Here is a 22,967-nt window from a genome sequence, read left to right on the forward strand (position 1 = left end):
TATCTGGCAACCGGAAAAATTTCCAGCATAACAATATTAAGTTAAAGAATTAAATGTAAGGTGATGCGAAGAACATGGATGACACAATATTAAAACACAACTATTCTTCGAGCGAGTGAAATAAAATGTTTAGCGAGTTAGTTGAGTATACACTAGGAAGCCGTCACATTAGATGGAGAGGGACATATAAAATTAGGGGAATCATGTAGATTCATGACATTGCACTAATGGAACAACATAATCATTTAGATGTGTAAAATTTTTATTTTTTGTTATTTTGCCTATGTTGAGTCATGTCCTTTTCTCTTATATGTGATGTTCCCGCGGAAATTACTAAATGAACTCGAGCTCCATGGAGCCATTTGTTACAAAAGTTAAAAAAATAGGTTTTAAAAATTATGAAAAAAAATTCAAGCATACATATGGATGTATACTACTTGTTTGCAAAGTTTCATGGCGAAATAATTTTTTATGCGAATCACAAAAAAGGCAAAATCATGTATTTCTAGCACATGTACTATTCACTATAAAAGTACATGTTTTTTGTTCTTTCTGTACAAATCACATCGAAACACATTTCATGATAAAATTTCACACGTATCATGTATACATCTACAAGAACTTGTGTGTTTATTTTCAGATTTTTCTTGAAATTTAGAAAGTTGATTTTCGAATTGTTTTTGCTCCATGGAGCCCCAGAGCAAAAAATCCAGTCTCACGTTCCCTATATTTTTTAGAATGCTTTTGGATGTGTCTTCAATAGTTATAACATTTTTCTTGGATATTTCCGTGATGCTGGATGGATAGTTGGGACATTTTTCTTGAACCCGCAACACATTTTTGAATGACATGTTTACAATTTTGTCGAGATTGGTGAACATTCTTCTTGAAGTAGCATTACATTTCTTGATGCGAGATAGACGTTTTAAGTCAGTAACAGGACTTTTTTCTTTAACTAGTGGCACATTTCCAAAAGCCATATGAACTCTTCTGTTGAGATGATTAAAAATCTTTTTTATGAATGATGCAACATTTGTCAAACAAAAAAGTTCGCTTGCATGAAAAATAATTATGACCTGTTGGAACAATTTGTGTAGTTAAATGATCAGCTTATAGCAATGCTTTGTTAGCATTTCCTTTGCAAAATTCTTAGTCCACAAACATAATCTATGTTTCTTTATGGAAATAGAGAAATTAAGGTATATACTAGTTTAGCTCGCAACAATGTAAGTCATTAGAGATGCACACGAGTGGGCTGACCTGTGTATTATAGTCCCTCAACTGAGGCCCTGTGCTAAAAGTCATAACTTATCATTGGAATAATGGGCCAGTCAGAAAGCAGTGAATTGGTGATCAAAGTATATATTTTTGGCAGGATCGAACAACTCACACACCGAGCAAAACTATAAAAAAATAGTCGATTTCATTGTGGTAACAAGTAGCGGCAACCTAGAAGCATATCCTATGGTGCAAGGAAATTTGGAAAGAAAGGATAAGCAAACAATAAAGAAATCAAAAAATACACTAGAGCAAGAATCGGTTGAAAGGGAATATAGAACATTTCCATTAAATGCAAGCCCCAAGGATGAATCGTAAAATAAATATAGATGGCACATGGAGTCGAGTGCAACTGCATGTAAGACCATACTTGTATATAGAGTGACCACCATTGAGATGGAGTAGACAAATCAGAGTAAAAATAGCTTTCTAATAATGAGCAAGCATCCTCATATACATTTTGTAAACTTGCACTACTACTCATATTCACATATGCATGCACATTGCCACACACAACGACAATCACAATAACATCAATTGTAAACTAGACTCACATATTTATATTTCTTAGTTTCCTAATAATGCAGATGCATCCTCACATACGTCACCCGGTAGTTGATTATTTTGTTAACTAAATTTCAGATCGTTTGCAACTGAATATGCCACTGGATGATCTCCACCACTCTGGTTGCGAGACACGGTCTTCTCAACCACAACTCCATATGAAACGATGTTCACCTGCCTAGAATGCATTGTGAAATAATCAAGGTGTTCGTACGGTGTCATCATCAACACATTCTGTGACCTCAAAGATGCTGAGCTCCAAAGGACCATCGATGGCGTAGGTGTCCGAGTGTACGCGATTGGCTTGGATCCCAAGATATCTTCAGGTGCCTAAAGCAGCCTATTGGCTCAAGATAGAAGTCGTTTATATTGCTTAGACAACTAGGAGGCAAAGTCTATTATGTTCATGTGCATCGCCATCCTAGAGGAGCACCGGCGCGCATGGTGCCGCCGCAGCAACAATTCCTACAATATGGTCTATTTTGCAAAATAAAATAAAATTGTAACGTAACATTTTTTGCAGAGGTTTCTGCAACATGACTTATGTTGCAAAGGTTTTTGCAACATTAGCTCTTTTTGCAATGGTGGAGGGCGCCGGTCAACGACTCAATGGCGTCAGATCTTACAGCTTGCAACCCGGCCGATCTATTCAAAAGATCAGCCCAGGGACACATAGCACGCCCCACATAGTAATATATCGCAAGTTTATTTCCAACACATGTGTTAAGATGTATTATACAAGCCAATTACGTGCATTGCCTTATCAATGTTGAGTCAAGAAATTCCATATGTTCATGTGACATATTCTAGAAAATTCCTCTCACCCTGTGGTTTGTATAGGGTCATTTGCACAACTTATGAGAGAGGGATAAAAAGATGTAGCCCAAGGGTAGAGCGCTCCGTTTTACTAGTTTTATAAAAGAGGCATGCATCAGGTGGCACTCGAAACTATGCCCCATCAACAGGTGAGAATTGTTGTCATCTTCATGGTTCAAAATATAATTATGTACATTTTGACAATAACATCTAAATACACATTGTCTCATAGGTGTATATGCACCATGCGTGTAAATTCGGACATTATATGTGTCTGCACCAAGTTTCGATGAAAAAAAGGACATTTTTTGTGGCTTGTGTAAAAAAATGCAATTTTCAATGCTTGATTACAGCTATTCACGGGGCATTTTTTCATCTTTTTTATACATGCCATAAAAAATTTCCCTTTTCACTGAAATTTTGTGTGCGAATATAGCATGTCTGGATGTACATGCGGGTTTTTTTCTCAAACTTTTAACATTTTGAAATGTGTTTTTATACATATTTCATAATTGATGTATTTACACCTAGGAGCCAAAACGCCATTCTCCTAGAAATACTATACATGAAGGGCAACCTCATATTATAATTGCATTAGTTGATGCTGCCGCTACTGTACAATTAATATTACACAATGGCAATGATGGTGCCCATCATCAAACACATTAAGGTAGAGTGAAACGCCGCTGGTCAGCTATGCCACATGGTGCATGTTGGTTGGCTGCGGTGAGAATTTTTTTGATTTTTTTGGAGCATGTAAGTGAGACTTTTTTCCTTATTCTCTTTGAGGAAAGTTTTTCTAGTTTTTTTTTCTTTTAAATTTGGATGTGATGTCCATCTGATGTGATATTTTTCCCCCAGTTTTGAGATGAAAGTGAGGTTTTGTTTCCTTTTTCCCTTTAAGATGGAGAAACACACGCACATCTTTCTCTCAAGCGGCCCGCAGTAGCGGGCCCCAACCTCTAGTCCTCTTCATAGGGCTTACTTTCTGGTGCCATGAGAAAGAGCCTACATGTGATGTCATGAGAAAAGAGACTACAGATTAAGAACGAGGCTCCGTTGCCGCGGTTGGAATCTTTTTGTGGTGAAAAAGTAGTGGATGAGATAGGGTGTGTCTAGGGCACATTTAGATATGCCCTAGTTATTGCACATCTAAGTGAGTGAATTCAAGCACAGAGGAAAAGAAAAGAAAAAGGAAATATCCACATACGAATCTCGACGTAAGATCAATGACATAAAACTTAGATGTGCAATACTTATGGCACATCTAGATGTGCTTTAGCAAAACTGGATGGGATATTAGGGGCTATTGTTGGAGACAGAAAACACGATTCCAAATCGGATTTTGATACCCAACTGGTGATATTTGTCAAACATGCCAACATCAGCAATCAATTAGAACAATCAACCAGATGTGCCGGCTTTTGGGAGCTATCTCAGTTCTGAAGTCAAAAGCAACAGACCAGCAATACCAAACACGAGTATTAGTGCCTTACATGATGAGCATGGATAATTCATTTACGCGGAGATTTATTTTGTCGTCATACTTTATTCTGCACTATAACATTTTACATCATGCCACCTTCCCAAACCCAAACACAGAAATGATGTAACGAAACTAACTTCAAAGAAAGGAAATGGGATGTGGCAGCATCATGGAACAATCTTCAAAACCTTCATCTTATCAATCCATGCGTTGAAGGACTTGGCCGTGTTACGGAATCCAAGGAATCCATGCTCCTTGCTCTTGTTCATGCTATCCAAATGCTCACACTTGACATTGAACACGGCATCGAGGAACCACCAATTGGCAATCTCTTGGAGCTCCGTCGTGACAAGCTCGTTCTCCTGGAGGATCTCTGCCCACACCGCCTCCTTCCCGGCCATGGCGTCGGCGAGCATGAACCGGCTGTCCTCTCCCTCGTATCCCGCCCACTCCACCCCGAATCGGTCAGCCACCATCGGCCAGAGCTGCTTCCACTTGTATAAATCTCCATTGCTGCAATTGAAAGCCTCGTTCCTTGCCAACGGATCGACGGCTGCCCAGATCTCCTGCTCGGCGACAAGATCCGCGTCGGAGGCGTCGCTGAAGCCCTCCCATGCAACCCTGCTCCCAGGCCACCTCAGCATGGCGCCCTCCTTGCGGCAGATGGCGGCATAGACGGATAGGCTGGCCACGACATTCATGGCGCTCCGGGGAGAGAACCCAAAGACCACGGAGGGACGGTGCACAGACCAGCTGACGGCGCCGTCGCGGCGGGAGACCTCCTCAAAGAGGACGTCCTCCTGGTCGTAGTAGAAGTTAGGGTAATCGAGGCGGGGCATATCCTCGGTGTAGGGTGGGTCTGGGACGGGGATCTTGCCGATGGCCTCGTACGGGCCGATGTAGTGCTTGCGGCCGGTCTGGAGGCAGACGTGGGCGAGCGCGGGGCAGCCCGGGACGAGGACGGAGAGCACGTTCCGGAGCATGGCGGAGTTGGCCTCCCGGTTCTGAGCCTCCGTCGGGTGGCTGGACCACGCAGCGTAGAAGACATGGGTGATGTCGGTGAGCGGCTTGAGGGCCTCCGCCACGGCGACAGGGTCGGCCAGGTCCAGGAGCAGATGCGTGACGGCGGGGGAGGGCTGCGGGGACCAGGGAGGGAGCGGGCGACGGGAGACGGCGTACACCTTCCAGGGCCCGCCGGGGGTGTCGTCGCGCGGGAGTATGTCGACGAGCGATGTGCCGACGATGCCGGTGGATCCGATGACGAGGGCGACGCTCTGGAAGGAGAGCTCGGTGCGCTCCTCCTGGCTCTTCTTGACGGCGCCCACCGCGCCCGCCCACCACCAGCTCATCGCGGGAGTCAGCTAGGCTAGGCTACTATGGCTCACTCGGCACTGAAGCTCACGTATAGGCACAGCACACGCTCGAAGCCTTGGTTGCTTGCATTACAACGGAGGACTCTGGTCATTTTATACACTATATAGTATGAGCTAGTACGTACGCACTGACGCACGCGTCGTGGCATCTGGAAGAAGGCAATTGCCCTACAACAAGAAGATGGACTAGCAACAACACAAGATAGTTTTAGGTGGCAGCATTATTCAACGACCAGTGCTACGTGTTGGACTGCTTTCCTCGTCACGCGTGAGCGTTCTTGTTGTTTTTCTTGTTCAGATCCACGTGTTTCTTTCTTGTGGTGGCGGTATGGGTGTCGAGGGCGGTCGGGAATTTCTTTTGAAAAAGCTTTAAGCGATAAAATAAGGCGCGGAAGTTCTCTGTTAGCCCATCAGGATACAAGTCTCGGCTTGAGCGTTTGGTGCTCATGAAGTTTTTTCTATAAAAAAATACCAGGATACCCTAGATGGAACGAATAGCCTTCTAAAGAAGGAACGGAAGGCAGACCCTATTTGATGCTCCAGGCACTGTTACTATTGTCGTCGAGGTAGCATAGTTAACCACCACGCCCATCACCAGGATCTGTTAGCTTTCATTTCTTTCTTCTTTTATTGGTCCTGTTCCTTTTTCTTTTTTCTTTTCTCCTTTTTCATTTTCGGTTTCTTTATTTTTGTTCTTACTGGCTCGATGAATTGTTTGTAAATACGTGAACTTTTTTTTTCAAATTGATGATTTTTCTAAACTTGATGAACTGTTCCAAATTTGTTATTTTTGGCAAATCTATATATTTTTTAAAAAGTCTATGAACTTGTTTCAAATTTCATGATTTTTCCAATTTGATGATCTTTTTTAAAACTTCAAAGAACCTTTTTTAAAATTGATGAACTTTTATTTAAATTTGAAGAACCTTTTTTAATTCCGTGAACTTTTTTCAATATCGATGATTTTTTTTGAAAAATAGATGATTTTTTATGAAAATCGGTGATTTTCTCAAATTTGATTTACTGTTTTTCATAATGATGAATTTTTCAAATTTATCATTTTTTGGTTTTTCGATTTCCCCCCTTTTTTCTCAAAGGCGGACGTATAAATGCACCGGCCCACCAGCTCCGGCATGTGGGCGCCAGGGAGCTTCCCTGGTGCCTAAAGCGCTGAATAGGAGCTCCCTGAACGGAAACCCCTATACGGCGCACATTGCGGCAAACTGTCGGGAGCTCCGCACAGGTTCGCCCCTGTCTGGGCCAGCCCATTTTTTTATGTTCTTTATTTTTCATTTTTACTTTTCTATTTATGTTTAAAATTATCATTTTTGGTTTTTCTTTTATTTTTTCAGATACCATGTTTATTCTTCTTTTCAAACTTAGGTGAACTTTTGTAACATATCTGGACCCTTTTTCGCCAAAAAAACTAGAGGCACGTTTTCGGAAAACATTTGAACACTTATATTAAGATGCTTGAACTATAGTTTTATATTAAGAGGCACATTTTTGGTTTCATGTCTGATGCACTCGTCGATTTTGATGTCGCAAAAAACAGATTGTCCGTACTTTGTTAAATAAAAAATGCTCTTAAACTATAAGGAATTAGAGAGAGTGTTCTACATTGCGCCTCATTGATGTCTTTCCAATGGTGTACCGTTTGCATTATTTCAATAAGAGGTTTGGAAAAAATCATGAAAAAACGATCGTTGTCACTCGTCAGCTGTAACACTATATTAAAAATTCATTTAAAACCGTAAGGAATCTCAGAAAATGTTCTATTTATGAAAGTTGAGCCTCTTCCACGGCCTTCCGACGGCGTATCACACGCCTTGTTTCAACAATCGGTTATAAAACTGCAGCGAAAAGCTTGTCGACCCCTACTTCGCCACCATCCACATGCAGTGCGGCGCAAAGGCCATGTCGAACTATTGGGCGATCATTCAGACGGCCCGCAACAAATGGCCTGGGTTCGTCGAGGAGATCGCGGCTCGCGCGGAAAGCGGCGCCAACGTCGAGGGTCAGGTATGTACAGCCGCCGGCTCTCGCTTCTTTTCGCCGTGCACGTCACCGACACTAATTCTTCGGCTGCGCAAATGGTTTGGATGTTCACCATGTACCGCCAGGACAACAACGACCAAGAATTCATGTTCCTCCACATATTAACCCGGATCGAGAAGTGCGAGAAGTGGAGGATGTCTGGCGCACCCTTGCCAAGGCCTTGGAGACGTACAAGCCGGACGCGCCAGCCCTGGGGGCGGCGGATGGGCGCCCTGACGACAACAAAAGAGCCAAGACGGCGAAGGACGCCGCACCAGCTGCCGAGCGGCTGCTATCGTCGATCGAGCAGTGCATCGCCAATGCCAAGAACCACGCCGCCAAGAGGGAGCAGAAATCCGAGGCGCGGTGGTCGGCGTTGATGACGAACATCGCCATCAAACTTGACCTACTCCGGACCAACGTCACCGCGAAGAAGAGGAACACCGACCTGGCTTTCTTGATGGGGGCGGACATGTCGACGATGGACGTGCAAATCAAGGCGTGGTCTTGACAGAGCGCGGCCTCATCTTGAACCAGATGCCTTGGACCACCGCGCCTACGCCCACGCTGACCCCAACGCCGGGCCGACACTCAGCCCGAGGGGTGAAGCCACGCCGACGCCCAGCCCAGAAGCCACGCCGACGCCGAGCAGCCCGAGCACAGAAGCCACGCCGACGTTGAGCAGCCCGAGCATAGAAGCCACGCCGACGCAGACGCCTGCCAGTCCCACGCTGGAGGAGCCCGTCGTTTGATGCATTCCTTTGTCTACGCGTCATTCCTTTTGAGCGCCGAACTATCGTTTATGTTTGATCGCCGAACTGTGGTATGGTGATCCTCGAACTTTGTGGCAGATCGCCGTTGATCGCCGAACTTGTGGCATTTTTTTGGCAGCGAGAAAAGACAAATTTGAATTTATGTGCGTCTTGGGGCCGAAACTGTTGGGGAATGCAGTATTTTAAAAAATTTCCTACGATCACGCAAGATCTATCTAGGAGATGCATAGCAACGTGACGGGAGAGTGTGTCCACGTACCCTCGTAGACCGAAAGCGCAAGCGTTTAGTAACACGGTTGATGTAGTCGAACGTCTTCACTATCCATCCGATCCAAATACCGAACATACGGCACCTCCGTGTTCAGCACACATTCAGCACGATGACGTCCTCCCTCGAGCTCTTGATCTAGTTGAGGACGAGGGAGAGTTCCGTCAACACGATGGCGTGGCGATGGTGTTTATGAAGTTACCGGCGCAGGGCTTCGCCTAAGCACTACGATGATATGACCGAGGTGTTAAACTGTGGAGGGGAGCACCGCACACGGCTAAGAGATTGTTTGTTGTGCTTTGGGGTGCCTCTCTGCTCACGTATATAAAGGAGGGGGAGGAGGAGGCCGGCCAACGAGAAGGCGCGCCAGGGGGGAGTCCTACTTGGACTCCTAGTCCAACTAGGATTCCCCCCCTTTCCTTTCTTCCACTGGAGGGAAAGGAAGGAGGGGAGAAGGAGAAGGAAGGAGGGGGCCGCACCCCCACCCCTTGTCCAATTTGGTTTGGGCAGGGGGAGGCGCGTGCCACCTCATGGCCCTTCTTCCCTCTCTGCACTAAAGCCCACTAAGGCCCATTAACTTCCCCAGGGGTTTCGGTAACCCCTCGGTACTTCGGAAAAATTCTCGGATCACTCGGAACCATTTCAATGTCCGAATATAACCTTCCAATATATGAATCTTTACCTCTCGACCATTTCAAGACTCCTCGTTATGTCCGTGAACTCATCCGGGACTCTGAACAAATTTTGGTCATCAAATCACATAACTCATAATACAAATCGTCATCGAACGTTAAGCATGCGGACCCTACGGGTTCGAGAACTATGTACACATGACCGAGACACATCTACGGTCAATAACCAATAGTAGAACCAGGATGCTCATATTGGCTCCTACATATTCTACGAAGATCTTTATCGGTCAAACCGCATAAGAACATACGTCATTTCCTTTGTCATCGGTATGTTACTTGCCCGATATTCCATCATCGGTATCATCATACCTAGTTCAATTTCGTTACCAGCAAGTCTCTTTACTCGTTCCGTAATGCATCATCCTGTAACTAACTCATTAGTCACATTGCTTGCAAGGCTCATAGTGATATGCATTACCGAGAGGGCCCAGAGATACCTCTCCGATACTCGGAGCGACAAATCCTAATCTCAATCTATGCCAACTCAACAAACACCATCGGAGACACCTATAGAGCATCTTTATAATCACCCAGTTACGTTGTGACATTTGATAGCACATAAAGGTTTCCTCCGGTATTGGGGAGTTGCATGATCTCATAGTCAGAGGAATATGTATAAGTCATGAAGAAAGCAATAGCAATAAAACTAAACGATCATTATGCTTAGCTAACGGATGGGCCTTGTCCATCACATCATTCTCTAATGATGTGATCTCGTTCATCAAATGACAACACATGTCTATGGTTAGGAAACATAACCATCTTTGATTAACGAGCTAGTCAAGTAGAGGCATAGTAGAGACACTCTGTTTTGTCTATGTATTCACACATGTACTAAGTTTCCGGTTAATACAATTCTAGCATGAATAATAAACATTTATCATGATATAAGGAAATATAATAACAACTTTATTATTGCCTTTAGGGCATTTTTTCTTCAGAAACCTGGGGGCGCGGCTGGGAACTGCATCACCCCCGGGGCGAAAAAACCACCGGCGCATTGACCAAATCGCTATCGCCGGGTGCGCTGGGGGCCAAACGGCTGAAGATGCTCTTAGTATTGCAGTACTCTTGCTTAAAAATGTTATGCATTCGCGTTGAGCGGCGCGGTTATTAGCAGAATAGACATCATACTTTATTTAACATATGTATCCAATTTAAATGAGGTAAAAACCATTTAATATTACGCAGCAATTAGTTAGATTAATTAATGTTATTCCTGAAAAATAATTTAATACTAGTTAGCAGGAGCGACTAATCGAACAGTTTCAAGCTAAGCATTTTTCTGGTCAAATTACATATATAAATTATTTTAATCTGAGTTATGGTTGCAAAGTTATAGCATGATCATTTTAACATATTCGCTGTAACTAAAAAAGACCATGGACCTCAACGGGTTGAAAATAGAGTGAACTAGGCCTACTGCAGCTAAACGTAGAATACTAACCAGCACTCAGTGGACACAGAAGTTGGGCCGAAATGTAACAACTAAAGAGAATGGAGAGGGACTTAATACTGTACCATGGGTTATCAATAGAAACACCAGTGGCTTTTTAAAAAAACGTACCAAGAAACACTCCGTACTTTTTTGTGGCGATTTGTTTACTGTTCATGATACAACTAGCTATACATGTTAATAGTGGTGGTACAAATAATTTCCTATACTTCTTTTCCTTTGTTAAAGTGTTACCATTTGTGATTTTATGTAAGATTGGTCATAGTGGGGAATAACTTATACTAGTGTCATGCATATGACACTAGTCTAGTGGAGGTGGATTAGGAGCACTCGGCGACGCACACCTACGAAATCGCTGCCGCACGGATGCAACCTTGGGATCTGTGCCGATTTGCTGTAAAACATTACAGCCTGTTAATACGTCGGACGCGTTGTATGAAGCAACAGTCTATACCTGTTCTTGCTCATTTATTGTTTCCTGTCCGAGCTGACCTGCTACAGTAAACTTGTCCCTACCTAATTAATTTACTCTACCATCGCCTATCTGTGGAGTCTTCTCCTTGCACGCAAACACTCCATAGCCAGATCTGTAAAACAATTCTCCTCTCGGCTGCCGGTAGTGATTTCCGCACTAACAAAATCGCCACAGAAGAAGGGTATTTCAGTTTGGTAGTACTCGGCCTGTGCGTCAGTTGTTTATCAGTAATCTGTATCTTGAGTACTTTTTCGGCATGAGAAGACGAGCAGTCCAGCAGATCCGCTTGACCACCAACTCACCGGCATCGATTCCATGCAAGTTCTTTAGGTTTAGAACAGATTGGAAAGCAGAACTGCTTTATTAGATGATTAATTGTTTATTTTGCTTTTGCTACTGTCCCCTTCAAGATCGAATGAAGAAATAAGAGCCGACGAGTGCGCCACGGGCATAGCTCAGATGTCCGTCAAAGAGGCGCGTGCACTGTCAACGGTAGCCGAAGCTGACGAGCTGGATTCTTCTAATGGAAGCACAGAGCAGCACATCTCAACAGTTCTAGATGGAGATCATGGTTCGAAATCAAGGACTCCAAATGTGATTGATGTCGAAAGGGAAAAGAGCGGCTGGGTTCGACGGTAAGTTATCTCTGTACAAGTTCCATCATTAACTTGATTTATGAGCTTGATGCACACGTATAGAAGAAGGCTAGAAGTCTGAAAAATTTAATTATATTATGGACATATCCACAACATTGAAATTAAATATGTTCTCCTAATTGTATGTACCGTTAAGCAAATTTATATGATATTGACACGGGGCATTTGTTTTTTTCAATTACAGTAACAGACACGGCGCAATGCCTGACAAACGAGCGGCTAGTGCAGATAGGATTAATGCACTGGAACTAGCATTTAGAGGATTTGCTGAGAGGAAAGTAGATGCAGTTGTGGTGCCTTCTTTGGGCTTGACATTTGATTCGCTAGGAGAAGCTTACGACTACTGCAACCTGTATTCATCGGAGTGCGGTTTTGGAATCAGGTACCGGAAGAGCCGTACAAATGTCAAAGGTGCTAAAAGCATACAAGAGCTGTTGTGCAACTGCGGGGTAATCAAACAATCTATATATTGTTTGGTTATTTATATTTTTTTCAGAATTTTTTCTGCTTATTGAATTTAGTTTTCTTTCTCAATAGGGGAAACCAAAGAAAGTGAGTATGTGGGGACAGCTGCCGGGCGAGACTGATGGTTGTACAGATGCAGTTCTTGCTGTTCAAGCAGGCTTTTGGGCAGGGAATTGTTGACTTGGTGGGGAGAGGTTATTTATTGAGAAAGGGTGCAACGTGACGTGGGCCAACGGTTGGACGTAAGTAATGAACATTAATGATGGAGTTAATCTGGAAAATGATAGTAATAGTTAAGTGTAATAATGGATAAGGTGGACAATGAAAAATAATAATATCATACATCTGATTTCGAATTTATGAATGGGGTACTAGTTGTGATACATGATTACAACATATAATCAGAGGGTGGATAAATATAAAAACAGAATTTGCCAGAGTAAGACAACTGGTTTTAGACAATACAGATAAACATATTTATTCAATAAAAAACGGCTTGAACTTGAAGGACAGGCAGGAGTCGGGAGAGGTCCTGGCGGCTTCAAGCGACCTTGCAGCATACGAAGAACAGAGCGAGCAGATTGACTAGGAGGAGAGCGATGATGATGCGGTGTAAATTCCTGTCTTCGCGGGAAGGGACGGTGAACAGCCTCGGCCACTTGGCATGTATGACGTTGATGTAGTTCTCCTCTCATTTCCAAAAGTTGCATTTGCGAGTCTTGCAAAAACGGAAGAAAAAAGGAAGATGGGATCATGCAGTAGAACAGGATAGTACACAAAAATTGATTAAAGTATTAGGACATACCCACTCGTGCTCGCACTTGTAAAAGTGCTTTCCTGGATTGTTTGTCGTGCGAGACACCCACCACTAAACCATCCCATTGTTGCAGAAAGGGCATATCATTAGTGAAAGTGGTGGCTGCTCCTCAAGAGAAACAAGGGGGGAGCTGGAGCTTGACATGGGATGGGTTGAGCTAGACATGGCAATGAGAACCATGTACAAGGGAGGAAGCTGTACTTAATGGCTGGTATGAACTGTTCTTGATGGTATGATATGCAGTAGTGAGGAAGCTGCAAGCTGCAAGTATTTTATATCTGACAAGAGGAGGAAGATGACCGTTGTAGTGAGGATTGAGCCGTTGCGAGAAATTGTGAAGCGTGAGCATTAAATTCAGATGTGTAGTTGGGAGTTGGCGGATGAGAGGGGGAGAAGGACAGGAGGATGTGAATTTGTCTGGACGAGGGGAGAAAGCGCGTTGAACTGTTCAGGTGATATACCTCACTGTGCAAATGAATACTAGACGTTAAATGGTGTGAATACAACGGAGCTAATATAGCGAGTGCAAATCCCAATGCTAGTGGATGGGATGGATTCCAGTGGGGGGAGTCGCCGAGAGCTCCTAGGCATTTTCGCTAGTCTAGGTTACTATCTTCGCAGTGCAAAGTAATATAGTAGTAGTGTCATATTAGACTTTATTGATTAGTTTGTAGACTCATCGTGTCTTGTGAAGCACTATGTTACCACTTCTCATTAACTACATGCCACATAGTAAGTAAAAATTTCTTGAAGCATGTTATGTTACTAGCTAAATTACTCCTACTATATCAGACCCAACCAAACGCTGTTTACGAGGGACACATGCCTTCGGTACGACACCAGCCGACCTGAGAGGAAACACACACACACACACATCGACGCTGGACATGGCGACAAAGATAAAAAAGTTTGCACAAATATTTAAGCTTTTTAATCATGCGGTGAAGAATTTATATGTGACATAGTAGCTAATTCTCATCGAGACGAGAATTAGCAAATCCAAAAAAAATCAAATGATGTCGCAGCTAGATGAGACTTACTTAAATCGACATTAATGTGTTTTTCTTTGCTATAAAAAACAAATAAGAACAATCTTCAACTGTTCTATCAAGCGGCAACTTCTTCGATTAAAATTCTCAAATATCACCCTTCAATCTTTTGAATCCGCTTCATAGTACATTCATCCAAGCACTAGTACTAAATAATACACAATTGTGCCAAACTGCCGATTTACTTATCATCAAGGCGGTTACAGTAGTCGAGGAAAACCTTAGCAAGACTGAGAGGAGCAATCCGAGTGAGAGGGCTAATCAGGTCGTCAGAGACGTGCTCTCGCATGCCATCTGTACTGAGGTCATACATGTACATTGCATGGTACATAAGCACTTCACCTCCAAGATGCATGTCTTCAATATATATGCAGTTGCGATCGATGGATGGGAACTTGTCTGCGTCAACGGAGAGGCACCTGCTGACGCCCAGGAATAGCGCGCGGCTGCCGATGCTGTCCAGCGGTTCCAGCACCTTGCGATCAACGTCGACCCTGTAAACTTGAGCGGCGCGGCGGCCATGTGAATATTTCGGTAGGCTGACCACCAACAGCTCCCCGCCTGACTCAACGAGGTACACATGGGCATACGGCTCCATCTTGCCTATCAGCTCGCCGTAACCGAAGGATGGACGCTCCGCTTCAACAATCCTGAACACGCACCTCTCGGTGTCAGCCACATAGACATGGCCGGCGTGGGCGAGCATGCTACGGACGCAGAATGCCTAATATTGGGGGGACTGCACCACCCGTACTTCGTTTGCCGGATAGGGGACGAAGTAGACGGTGTGGGGCACGAAATAGTAGTCTTCGTCGTGCTCATCTTCGTCCTCATGGCCGTCGTCCTCATTGTTGCCGTCCTCATTGTCACCGTCTTGCTCCTCTTCGTCCTGGTACGGCGTGCGGAGCACCGAGCATGTGAAGGGCTCAAAGACGCAGATGGTGCGCGGGGATTTTTTCTCCTTGAGGATGAGGAGGCCGTCGGAGACTTGAAGCAGCTGGTGGCCGTCGAGCATGGAGACGCGGCGGCGGAGGAAGCGTCCTGTGGAGACGTTGACGAAGAGGTGGCGACCGTCGGCGGCTTCCCGGAACTGGTACTCGTGGAGCATGATCCAGTTCCTGGGGCGGAACCGAGGGTCAGCGCCGACGCCGAGCGGACGCGGCATGGCGAGTGCCGAGCGCCAGCCGTGGCACACGGCGCGCATGCCCATGTAGTAGTCGATGTCGCCGGCTTCCAGGAGACCGTCACCGAGGCGCCGGAGGAGGTCCGGGGGAAGCAAGGACCAGTCGGCGGCCATGGCGGATCGGTAGGATGGCGTATCGACTATCGGTCGCTGGTAGGTAGTGTGGCAGCGAGACTGGCCGAGCTGTATACTGGACGGGGGAACGAAGGCGTGGGAGGAACACCCTATTTATAGACGGATGGATCGATGGCCGGCGCTTGGTTCACCACCCGGCGCCGCCGTTGGTTTAATGGACTCGGAAGACGAGAAGAGAGGAAGCACAGCATGCAGCTTAATGGGCTCGGAAGTCGGAGGAAGTTGACCATTTGCATGCATGACCGGCGCTTGCACCAATGCCAACCTCTGGCTGTTTACTGGAGGACGACTCGGGAAACCACAAGAGAAAAAGTGCGTGCAGCCATTTCCGCTTCTGTCGTGCATTCCCAAGCGCTTGTACTCAAAGTAAATAAATGAGTCAATTACATTGGTGATGCTAAAACATGACGTAAACGGTCAGTTTAGTGCTAGAATTTACAGCATACATTAAAGTGGTGCAAAAGATTGGGTTAAGCGTGCAAATACGGTGTAAATGTCGTTTGTATACGCCGGCGAAGCTGACAAGGTATGACAGTGTGACATAGGGCCCGCTGTTAGTGACTATATGGCGAAGATTGGGCGTGTGGTGTTCTCTTTGCACAAAAGAAAACCTTATTTTTTATTTTTATTTTCTCACGTAAAGGCCCCTGTTAGGTGTACAGCAACTGCATGTATGGCATTGGGTGGTCCCACCTGTCAGCCCACATCACAAATTTTATTAGTATTTGAAAGAAAAATAGGAGTCAGGCAGTGATTCGAACCGTTGACCTATAGTCAGCCGTGAGCTCGTCTAGCCAACGCACCAGATAATAGGTGTGTCATATAAGGATAATCAGTCTTTATATCTTTGTTAAATAACTTAAAATAAAAATTCTAATTAAAAAAAAGATACATCCCTGGGATTTCGTACCAGCAACCTAACAGTTATCACGAGGAGGACCTAGCATATACTTCCTCCGTCCAAAAATACTTGTCATCAAAATGGACAAAAAAAGATGTATTTAGAACTAAAATACATCTAGATACATCTTCTTTTATTCATTTTGATGACAACTATTTCCGGACGAAGGGATTACTATACAACAAAACAAAAAATGTAAATTATAAAGTGTACATATAATTGTAAATACGTTTTCATTTGAGAATCTGCAGTCCGAGGCACACTAGGCTAATTTTTTGCACATATATTTATATTAATTTAAAACTACATATCTAATTTTTAGAAAACACACAAATTTTATTAAAACAACATAAAAACATTAAAGCTTGGAAAATTTTATATACAACATGAATATTTTATTAAAAAAACTTGTACATTTTTTGAACTGATATGATTTTAAGTAAACATATTTTCTAAAATTACTTTGATATTTTATTTAATATGAAAAAAATTAATTATACAATTAATTCGTAATTTAATTTCATGGATTTTTAAAAATTAATAAATGAGCATTGTTTTAGTCTAATATATTTATTATATGTATATTATTTATAATTACAATTTACATTTCTTTACAACTTTCGGAAAGTGGAAAAAATAACATAAATTGTAGCCCAGGAGCACGTTCTGTTATAGACATAAACTGTAGCAATTATATTTACACATGTGAGTACATGGTTGGAGTGGCACGCCGTCTTAATTATTTTACTCCCTCTGTTCGGAATTACTTGTCTTAAAAATGAATGTATCTAGAACCAAAATACGTCTAGATATATTTATTTCTGCGATAAGTAATTCCGAACAGGGGGAGTAGTTGGGTAGCTGGCTTGAAACACCGTGGGCGTAACCCTTTTTACGATTAAGATTCTTTAGTTATGTAACCTAATTCAAATATATAAAACGTGTGTATGCTTCTATCTCGTGATGTGAGGTCTTGACTGATGGTTAGATGTACATGCTGTTTAGGCCGAGGTTACTGGTACGAATCCCTTGGCTGCATATTTTTCATTCTAATAAAATTTGTGATGTTTCGCTGACGAGTGGGACCCACCGGATGCAATACACCTGACAGGGGCCTTTTTGTGAGAAAATAATAATAATAAACCGAGATTTTTTTGGAAGTCACCGACAGCGGGCCCTATGCCATGCTGTCATGCCTTGTCAGCATCGCAGCCGTATACAAACGAGATTTGCACCGTATTTGCACGTACGAGCCAAGTTTTTGCACCACGTTAATGTATACCGCAAGTTCTAGCACTAAAGTGACCGTTTGTGACAAGTTCTAGCACCACCGGTGTAATTGACTCTAAATAAATGTGTCACCATATTTCGAGGCTTATCCGTTTTCCTTGTGTAGTAGTACGAATATTGGAGGTAATCAAAGTAAATACCACGACGCATCAATAACTCAAATATAAATATTCCGACGAAACTATAATTTTAAAACAAAAATATTACAATCCAAACATAATTTTTGAAATAAAATAGTTTGAATTTGAATACAGTTTACTCAGACACATGTTGTAATTATCCATACGAAACACCCACAAATGGCCACAAATGCTCACCGAGATCATTTTAAAGTTATGTATGAGTTTGCTGATTGCGAATCTAATGATGCAGTTGAACAAATTCCTCAAATATCGTTGGAATCTGATCTAGAGGCTATATAGGATCACCCATGTTTTGAACTTCAAGGCCAAGGCATACGCCCTCACCCTCATCCTCCACAATCGTATTATACATGATCACACAAGCTGTCATCACTTCCCACAATGTCTCTGGATCCCATTATTTAGCAAGTCTGCAAAGAAATGCAAAACAAGCTTGGAGCACTCCAAATTTCCTCTTCACATCCTTACTGGCACCTTCTTATCTTGTAGCAAAGTGGCATTTTTTTACCTCATGGCATGGAGATGGTCTTGACAAAGGTCACCAATGAGGGATAGATACCATCACAAATATAGTACCCCATATTGCATTCATGTCCATTGATGATAGTTGCACGCAGGAGCTTTTCCCTCACACAACCTTGCAAGCAATGAAAACTATTACAACATGTCAATGTCATTATGAGACCCGGATATGTCAATGAAAGAGTGTCAAATCCAGAGGTTTTGTGATGTAACCGCTTCAAGATTAATATTGGGCTTCTTATGATGGCCCTAGTACTATTATTGTCCTTGCTGAGCATATGGGCAGTTCTTCCCTTTCCAGTTCATTCAATCCAGAGATCTGAGCATATATGGAAACCCTCATGATTCTCCAAGTGCCATGAATAGTATTGCTTTGTCTTCGGCATTTGGTTCTCGCATATACTCCGATCCAAATTCCTTCACCATTATGATGGCAAATCTAACCATGACCTCCAACCATGTGCTCTTATACATTCAGAGGTACTTGTCCAACAAATCTACGGTTCTGCCATAGGCAAGCATCCTCATACCAGTTGTACACTTCTGTAGACCTGAGAACCCAATGTGACCAACACCATCTTTCTTCAGTTTGAAGTAATCATCATATATAGACACTGGCACCTGTGTAGAGGCGCCTGAATAATAATGGTTCCTGCATCAGGAATCAACGTGGAAAAAATTATTTTGAATGGTGCATCGGGGGAAACTAGTCATCATAGTCATATGACCTTTGTTGAACCCTTGAAATGAAAAATATGCTCACTATGGCTTTTTCAAGAATAGATGTTATCGCCGCTATTTCATCCTCATCTTTGTTATCGTTTAATGAAGATGAATCTAGGAACTCAGCGTAGCAGTACTCATTGTGTGAACCCGTCATGTTTGTTTCAAAGTGAACAACGAGTACATCAAAATATGGCCGATGGACTTTAACCGAACAATTGTCGGGTGCGGTGTCCACCATGGATGACATCTACAGAGGCGGAGGGTACCTTTGTGGCGACTGGACCCATGGGAGTACGTTGTTCGTGTGGCGACTGGATCCACAGGAGTAGGTTGTTGGATCCACGGGAGTACGTTGTTGGGCAGCGGCACTGGCGCTCGGCGCCACTCCATCGCGCAGTTCCATGGCACTCGCTCCACTTCGGCGCGCACCTCTGAGGCCACTCGGGCAACTCCGGCGGGCACCTCAATGCACCGCCGGCACCTCCTCAACCTGCCACCTCGCGCCGCTCCGGTGAGATGCCTTCAGGCCTCGTCTCCAGCGAGGACCACTGCCTAGAGGATTTGGGCAAGTAGTGGCTGCCGGGAGGATTCGCCGCGCAATTGATCACCGCCACGGACTGCTGCGAGATGGCGTCCGCCTGCGTCGTGCTCCAGGTGGAGCACCTCCGGGCCAAGGCGCGATGCAACCCAACCTCGTCACCGCGACATCCGACCTCCTCACACGACGGCCATCTACGTGTCGGACACTAGATCAAGCGTGCACTTGCGCATGCGCTGTGCGGCAAAGGAGTCTCGGCTGCCGCATCTGCCGCTAGCCTCGCTCCTAGCCGCGCGCTGCGTGTGCTGGGCATGCTCGTCGAAGACGTCGTTAACGCGAGCGTTGTCCGCGCTTCTAAGTGTTCGACGAATGATGCATGCGGGCATCTTACCAAGTGGGGCAGCACCGTTGGGTGCAGAAGCCGTATTCGCCTGTCCGTCCGTGTTCGTTGTCCGTTTTGCCAACTTGAACGGACAAAAAATGGACAATATCCACATCCGTTCAGGCTGCCCCATTAGAATTGGCTTAATAGCGTCCAGACTGGACATTTGCAAACGTTTTCCCTAAACTGTTAGAAATAAGTTAGTGTTAATCCAGCCAGTAATTGCTTAGTTATTAAGCAGTACTTGTCAGCTGTTTGTGTCCAAACACTATACGGATCAGTATCTCCATCATCAAGGAACCATGGAGATGCATGAAATTGCACCGATGGTACTAGTACAACGCAATCATCTAGATGCATGACATTTTTGGTTATTACTCTCCTTTACTACATTCCTTTATGTGTTTTGCCAATGTTGAGTCGTCAAATAACTTTCTTTTATGTGTGACGTGCCTGAAATTTGCAATGGTACGTTTGGATCTGATTTGAATAGTTACAACATTTCGGAGCACATTTTTATGGTGTTGTATGAAAAAAAAACTTCATTTAATGTATGGTTAATTGTTTTGAACTATTGACATATTTTTTTACCTTAAGGTGAACATATGATTTTCGAAACTGACAAACATTTTCATGCACAGGCTCGAAGCCTTGGTTACTTGCATTACAACGGAGGACTCTGGTCATTTTATAGAGGACTCTGAGCTAGTACGTCTGTACGTGTGCAGTGACGCACGCGTCGTAGCATCTGGAAAAAGGCAATTGACTTACAACAGCCGGACTGCAATTGAGCTAGTTTTAGGTGGCAGCATTATTCAACGACCAGTGCTACGTGTTGGACTGCTTTTGTGGTCTTTGGCTCGATGTGTATCTCAACAAGATAGACTAGCTAGCAACAGATATTTTTGCTGGCAAGATTAATCAACAACAATAATATTATTCAACCCGAGAAGTGCTGCGTGTGTTGGACTTCTTTCCTGGCCATTTGGCTCGATGTATATGCGCTGTTGTTGTTTTTCTGGTTCAGATCCACGTGTTTCTTTCTTGTGTGCAGGCATGGGTGTTTTTTTGTCGACAAGGTGCCGGCATGGGTGCTGGGGGCGGTCGGGAGTTATTTTCTATTTTCGGAAAGGCCTAAATCCGTAAATTAAGGCAATGTTTAACGGAACGTTAAATTTCTGAGGTACCCTGGAACGAATTGCTCGAAATCTGACCAACTGTTTCCTTTTTCACCTTTTTTTCCTGTTTATTTTCTTTACATTTTTTATTTTGTTGTTTCTTTTTTACTTTACTTCCCTTTCCTTTTTATATTCTTTCATTTTCATTTCTCTTTTTCAAAATTATTTTTATTTTTCAAGAAATGTTTAGCAATTTAATTTTTTTTGCATAATTTCTTTGAATTTTCATATACTATTCCTGTTTTCCAAATTTTGTTAATATTTTTAGAAAATGTTAGAAGTTCAAAGTTTTGTTTGCTTCTTTAAAAAAATCAATAATTCAAAAAACATTTAGTATTTCCAATTTTCGATAAATTATTCATTTTAAGTTTTGTTTATGTATTAAAAAATTGTTCATGTTTCCAAATTTTGTTCAGATTTTCAAATTGTTCTTGATTTCAATTTTTTGTTCTAAAAAGTGTTTGTGTTTTTTAAATATTTGGGATTTTCAAAATTTTGTACCCATGTAAAATTTGTGTTCTCTATTTCAAATTTTTACATCTCAAAATTAAAAATGTTCTTGCTTCCAAAAATGTGCTGGAATTTTCATTTCTCTTCCCATGTTCAAAATTTGTTCTTGAATTAAAATTTTTGTTCTCTCAATTCGAAAAATGTTCATGATTTTCAAATATTTTTTCCCATGTTAAAAATTTTGCTCCAAATTTAAAACAAGTTCGGATTTTTCTAAAAATATTCTGGAAATTCAATTTTTTTCACATGCATCATATTTTGTTCAAAATTTAAAAATATGCAGAATTTTTCGAAATTCCGTCGGGTTTGTCAAAATTGTTTGCAAGTTCAATTTTTGGGTCCAGTTTTTGCAAATCTATCCGTGATTTGTTACTTATGTTAGTAGAACTCGAGAGGCACTTGGCCAAGCAGCTGATGCACATAAGTGGGCGGTCGCATGTTTGAATCATGCCAACTCCCTTTTTTCTCGTGTTCGTCATTTTCTACCTCACGTCTGTGGGACAGCCCAGTTTGCGCGGCGCCCCTACGTTAGTTTCCTATATGACACAGATTGCGTCGTATAGGATGCTCCCGAAGCACTCCTTCGAAGGCGGAGCAGAAAACCCTATATGCCGCACATTGCGGCAAACTGTCGGGGGCTCCGCATTGTTTAGATTGGTTGGACAAGCATGATGCGGAGTCTACTATATTTGTTAGCTTTGGGAGCTTGGCGTCTATGGATCAGGAAGAGCTAGTGGAGGCTGCATGGGGCTTGGCCAACAGCCAAGTACCGTTTCTTTGGATGATCAGGCCGGGCTCGGTTCAAGGTTTGGGGAAGGTAGGCCTACCTAAAGGCTTTAAGGACGCAACTCGTGGTAGGGGAATGGTAGTGAATTGGGCCCCGCAACAAGAAGTTCTTTGGCACCAAGCGGTTGGTGGCTTTTGGCCCCATAACGTGTGGAACTCTACATTGGAAAGCATATGTGAGGGTGTTCCGATGATATGTAGACCCCATTTTGCTGACCAGATGAGAAATGCCAGGTATGTCCAGGAGGTCTGGAAGATAGGGTTTGATATAGAGGGAAAGTTGGAGAGGGGGGGGACATTGGTACAAGTGTTAGAAAGTTTTTTTTCCAGGAAGAAGGCAAAGAGATGAGGCATAATGCAAATGATCTCAAGTACAAGGCAACCCAATGTATCAAGAAAGGAGGCTCTTCAGAAACCAGAATTGATTTGTTGGTGAATTTCATAATGTCGTTATCTTCTTCCATTTAG

The 22,967-nt window shown here is 43.3% G+C and overlaps 1 protein-coding gene, 1 long non-coding RNA gene and 1 pseudogene across 2 annotated transcripts; 1 reads left to right on the forward strand and 2 right to left on the reverse strand.

Moving 5' to 3' along the window:
• Positions 1-1,934: 1,934 nt before the first annotated feature.
• Positions 1,935-22,967, forward strand: LOC119270603 (annotated as a pseudogene).
• On the reverse strand, positions 4,050-5,566 carry LOC119270602 ((S)-8-oxocitronellyl enol synthase ISY1-like). Its single transcript, XM_037552616.1, has one exon. The coding sequence runs from the start codon at positions 5,491-5,493 to the stop codon at positions 4,312-4,314; it is 1,182 nt and encodes a 393-aa protein (XP_037408513.1). The 5' UTR covers positions 5,494-5,566; the 3' UTR covers positions 4,050-4,311.
• LOC119270604 lies at positions 12,669-13,377 on the reverse strand. Its single transcript, XR_005134172.1, has 2 exons — positions 13,145-13,377; positions 12,669-13,057 (listed from the first exon to the last, which is right to left on the reverse strand). It is a non-coding gene; the product is annotated as an uncharacterized LOC119270604 (long non-coding RNA).

This window comes from Triticum dicoccoides, chromosome 3A, assembly GCF_002162155.2.
Source record: "Triticum dicoccoides isolate Atlit2015 ecotype Zavitan chromosome 3A, WEW_v2.0, whole genome shotgun sequence".
NCBI lineage: Eukaryota > Viridiplantae > Streptophyta > Magnoliopsida > Poales > Poaceae > Triticum > Triticum dicoccoides.